The 4,828-nt window shown below is 38.4% G+C and overlaps 1 protein-coding gene across 1 annotated transcript; it reads right to left on the bottom strand.

Moving 5' to 3' along the window:
* Positions 1 to 1,524: 1,524 nt before the first annotated feature.
* LOC116626380 (pancreatic progenitor cell differentiation and proliferation factor-like) lies at positions 1,525 to 1,881 on the bottom strand. Its single transcript, XM_032395669.1, has one exon. The coding sequence runs from the start codon at positions 1,879 to 1,881 to the stop codon at positions 1,525 to 1,527; it is 357 nt and encodes a 118-aa protein (XP_032251560.1).
* Between the last annotated feature and the right edge of the window lie 2,947 nt (positions 1,882 to 4,828).

Genomic DNA, 4,828 nt, shown 5'->3' with positions numbered 1-4,828 from the left:
TACCTGTTAGGATATCTGTTATGAAAAGAGATAATGAATGCTAGCAAGGATGTAGAGAAAAGGGAACCCTTGTACAATGTTGGTGGGAATTTAAAATGGTACAACCACTATGGAAACCAGTATGGAGTTTCCTCAAAAAATTAAGAATAGAATTACCATATGATCTAGTGATTACACTTGTCCAAAGGAAAAGAAATGATCCTTTCAAAGAGATATCTCTGCTCCCATGTTCATTACAACATTATTCACAATAGCCAAGGTATGGAAACCACCTATGTGACCCCGATGGATAAAGGGATAATGAGAATGTGATTATAGTATAATATATACATTTTATATATATGTGTATATATATATACATATATATAGAGAGAGAGAGAAAGAGAGAAAGAGAGAGACTAGAATATTACAAATAGAATATAAAGGAATATTATTTAGCCTTAAAAAATAAGAAAATCTTGCCATTTGCGACAATATGGAAGATCTTGGAAGATATTATGCTAAGTGAAATAAGCCAGACAGAGAAAGACAAATAATACCTAGTATCACTTATAGCTGAATATATGGAATCTAAAAAAAGAAAAAAAGAAGAGAAAACTGAACTCACCTAAAGAGAGTAGGATGGTGGTTGCCAGGAGTTTGGTGGTGGTGAAATAAAAGTTGAAAAAGGGGTACAAACTTTCAGTTATAAGATAAACAAGGTGTGAGGATCTAATGTATAACACAGTGACTATAGTTGATAACACTATACTGCAAACTGAAATTTGCTAAGAGAATAGACTTAAAAAAGAGAAATAATGTGAGGTGATGAATCTGTTCATTAACTTGATGGGGATAATGCTTTCACAATGTACACATATACCAAATCATCACATTGTACATTTTAGATATCTTATAGTTTTGTCAGTTATACCTCAATATAGCTTAAAAAAAAAAACCCAACAATGCCTCCATCACCGATATACAACATGGAAACTAAAATCCTGGAAAATAGATGATAGGCAATATGAAGTTTAATGCTTTTGAAAATAAATAAGTACTGAAAACTTTTGGAGGCCTGGCCATAAACACTACTTTTCTTTCTTTTTTTTCTTGTTTTTACTGGTTGCTTAGAGTTTATTTTCCACTTGGTGCAAGGCATACAGTTCCAGGGTGTCAGGAAGGCTTGTATGTGGCTTGGATAGTAGTGTGGGGTTCACTTAACTTCCTTTTTGGTGTTTTGCTATTTTTTTTTTTAAAGATATATTTATTTATTTTAGAGAGAGAGCAAGGGGATGGGCAGAGGGAGAGAGAGAGAGAAATTTAAGCAAACACCCCTCTCTCCCGCCAGAGGGCAGAGCCTGGACTCTGACTCCATTTCCCCACCCTGAGATCAGGACCTGAGTGGAAACCAAAAGTCCAATGCTCAATGGACTGTCTAGGCACACCTTGCTGTTTTGATATAAAAGAATCCAACTGCTTCTGCTTCTGCTTGCTGCAGTTTGCCTAGTCTATGGGGAGGTTAAGGAAGAGGCTTCCATGAGCCTAGAACCTCCTGAAGCCTGATGGCTGGTGGTGGCCATCCAGGATTGAAGCTCCATGTTGGTTTTGCCAGGCTAGCTGCCACGCTGCCTTGGGTGATGGTGCCCTGGAGGCCTGGGGAGATTCTGAGCATTCTGGAGACTCTAACACTATAGCCATGTATGGGAGAGTAGACGTCCCCGAAGAGAAGCTTGCCCACCAGTGACTCTGGTGGGCCTTGAGGAGACCAGGCTGTTGAAGAATGGCTTCCCCTGGATACTCAGCACTTCTACAGGAGCTGTTACTGGAAGTGGAACCCAGGGGGTGCAGGTGATAGTCGTGAGTGGCCACGAGTGAGCCACTGGAGGGGATGGTGGCCATGCTGTCGCTTGTGAGCTGATGGAAACCTCCGCAGCAACCCCTCATGGCCCTTGGTGCACGTTCGCGGGGGACACTAGGCCACGGAGACCATTTGCAGAGGAGACCCCTAAGGCCGCTCCCCGACCGAGGCGAGAGTGGGGTCAAACACTACTTTTCAATAATCCTAAAACAACAAGAGTTTTTGTCTATTAAAATGTTAAATTTATCAAATTACTTCCTTTGAATAACAAGTTACTAATTTTAAGTAGTGATATCAAATAACCTTAATTTGCCATCTATTAAATGATTCCCTAGGTGATAGGGAGGAATTATTCTGGATAATTACCTAAATGTGTCCCTATAAGTCTTTATTCATAGAAAGAGAGGTACACTTACATTTTTAAATGAAGATCCTTAACCGTCGAGAGTTAAAATAACTGTTGGGGTTAATGTAGAACATGAAATCAGCCATAACACCTGGCTTGCTAAAGCCAGGGAAGGTTTCAGAAGGCCTTTGGAATGCCGAGGCCTGCGTGACCACTCTGCCATTGGAATGCCTCGGGAGTTGCCTTCACTGAAGCTTTCTTAGCCCAAACAGCCACCCTGTGATGTATGCATTGTCCCTTAGGCTATGTTTAGCAGAACTCATAGAACACGCAGATTAGCATATCATATCTTTCCTGTAAACAGATCCTCCTAGTTTCAGTAAGACCCCTTGTCACATATCACATGCTTGAGAAACAGTGATAAGGATTTGTGATTATCCTGAAGGACCAATAAAAGCAGGAGCAAAGAAGGGCAAAAGGTCTTCACCTCTGAACGTTGACCCCCTTGCTTTCTCCTCGCTTTCGCAGAAAAGTTTGGAGTCATCTTTCATCTGTCAGTACAGGGATTGCTGGCCATTCCCGGCAAATAACCTAGAAGATCTTTCTACCCAAAGTTTCTTAGCATAATGAGTAAACTTTTAAGCCAATAGTAGGAAGTTCTCTTAAGAAGCAAGCTGATCACAAGACTCCCCACTTCTTGTCATCCCATTTCTCTAATAGTTACTTTTTAAAATCTCAACTCTCTTAACAGAAAATGATCTAGAGCTCCAAAAGTTAAATGAGAAAACCATTAATTAATTTATTTGAAAAATATTCATTGCCCACCTATGATATGCTAAACTCTGGTTGAGATGTTGGAATTACAGGAATAAACAAACAAAAGAACAAAACCATCAACAACAGAAAACCACCTGCTTACATGATGTTTCCATGATCAGAGAACTTTGTGTTGTCTTATTTCAAATCTGAAAACTTTTTGCTCTGTTATTAATCTGAAAGCCATTACTACTGTAGAGACTTTTTTTTTTTTACTCTTGGGAGATACACCTGTAGGAAGTGAGGAAGGCAAGATAGGCAAAGGGAGAAGCTGTCCTGATGAGTAGATACAACTGAAACCCAGCCCATTTTACACCAAAGTCAGAGCCAATGGTCATTCCAAGTTAAGGCAAGGCCTTTGAATCCCAACATCACATAGCCATTAATCACTGTATGCATTTCTTTTCTAAAGGAGACTTAATAAAAGAGAATAAAAATGTCATTTTATAAATGCTAGCCTTTATTTAAAAAATGAAGGGGGAGAATCGGAGGGGGAGATGAACCATGAGAGACTATGGACACTGAGAAACAAACTGAGGGTTCTAGAAGGGAGGGGGTGGGGGGATGGGTTAGCCTGGTGATGGGTATTAAAGAGGGCACATACTGAATGGAGCACTGGGTGTTATACACGAACAATGATTCATGGAACACTATATCAAAAACTAATGATGATTAACATAACATAATAAAATAAAATAAAATAAAAGATTCAATAAACAACAAAAACCAGAATCAGACCTATAAATACAGAAAACAAACTGATGGTTGCCAGAGGGGAGGGAGTTGGGAGGATGGGCAAAATGGATGAAGAGGAGTGGGATATACAAAATTCCAGTAATGAAATGAATAGTCATGGGAATAAAAGGTACAGGATGAGTCAATGATACTGTAATGGTGTTGTATGGTGGCAGATGGTAGCTACCCTTGTGGTGAACATAGCATAACATATAAACTTGTTGAATCATTATGTTGTACACCTGAAACTAAAGAACACTATGTGTCAACTATACTCAAATAATAATAATGATAATAATAATAGTAACTTTAAAAGAAATAAAAAATGTATTATTTATCATTTACCAACTTGTGTTCCAGATAAAAAGTACGCTTTAATAAAAAATACACATGATAAGGAAACAATTTTAATTTTAATTTTTGAGTTCTTGGTCATAATTTATTTGACCTTTTTCTGTCATTAAGACTTCTGGGGTTCAGCTGCTTTTTCTGATACTTCTCTTTCCCTTCTGTGGCTTATTGCAGTTCAATTCCCCTGGGAACAGCATTGGCTCATTCATTTGTTTCCTAGCAGAGAGGGCTACCTGACAGATTCCCTGTACAAAATGAGCTGCTCTCGTCAGGAGACTGATCCTGATAGGTTTGTGATACAAGCCTTGCTACCTGTTGAATAAATATAGGATAGTGAAAGTTCAAAGTAAACACATGTGAAAACATGCAGGGCTACTCTATATGAACCCTTGCAATTCAAATGGCTCTTGAATAATTTTATGCCATTTGGAAAAATTTTATGAGGCATGAAGTGTAGCAAGCATTGAATTTTAAAATTTGCTTTTCTGAGTATTTTCTCCAAAAAATAATAGGAGTAATTTCCCTGGCAAAAGATCCCACTATTCCCCTTTGATATTTCTTTATCTTCTCTGTATGCCCTCTCAGTGATGCCTTGATGCCTAAACCTTCCCTCTCCTGAGGAAATGTATTGGAAGAAAGAAAGAAAGAGAGGAGGAAGGAAAGAAAGAAAGAAAAAGAAAGAAAGAAAGAAAGAAGAAAGAAAGAAAGAAAGAAAGAAAGAAAGAAAGAAAGAAAGAAAG

The sequence above is a fragment of the Phoca vitulina genome, unplaced genomic scaffold (genome assembly GCF_004348235.1).
Source record: "Phoca vitulina isolate PV1807 unplaced genomic scaffold, GSC_HSeal_1.0 scaffold86, whole genome shotgun sequence".
Classification (NCBI taxonomy): domain Eukaryota; kingdom Metazoa; phylum Chordata; class Mammalia; order Carnivora; family Phocidae; genus Phoca; species Phoca vitulina.
Note: the sequence above shows the minus strand (reverse complement) of the source record. Positions and strands in the feature narration are given on the sequence as shown.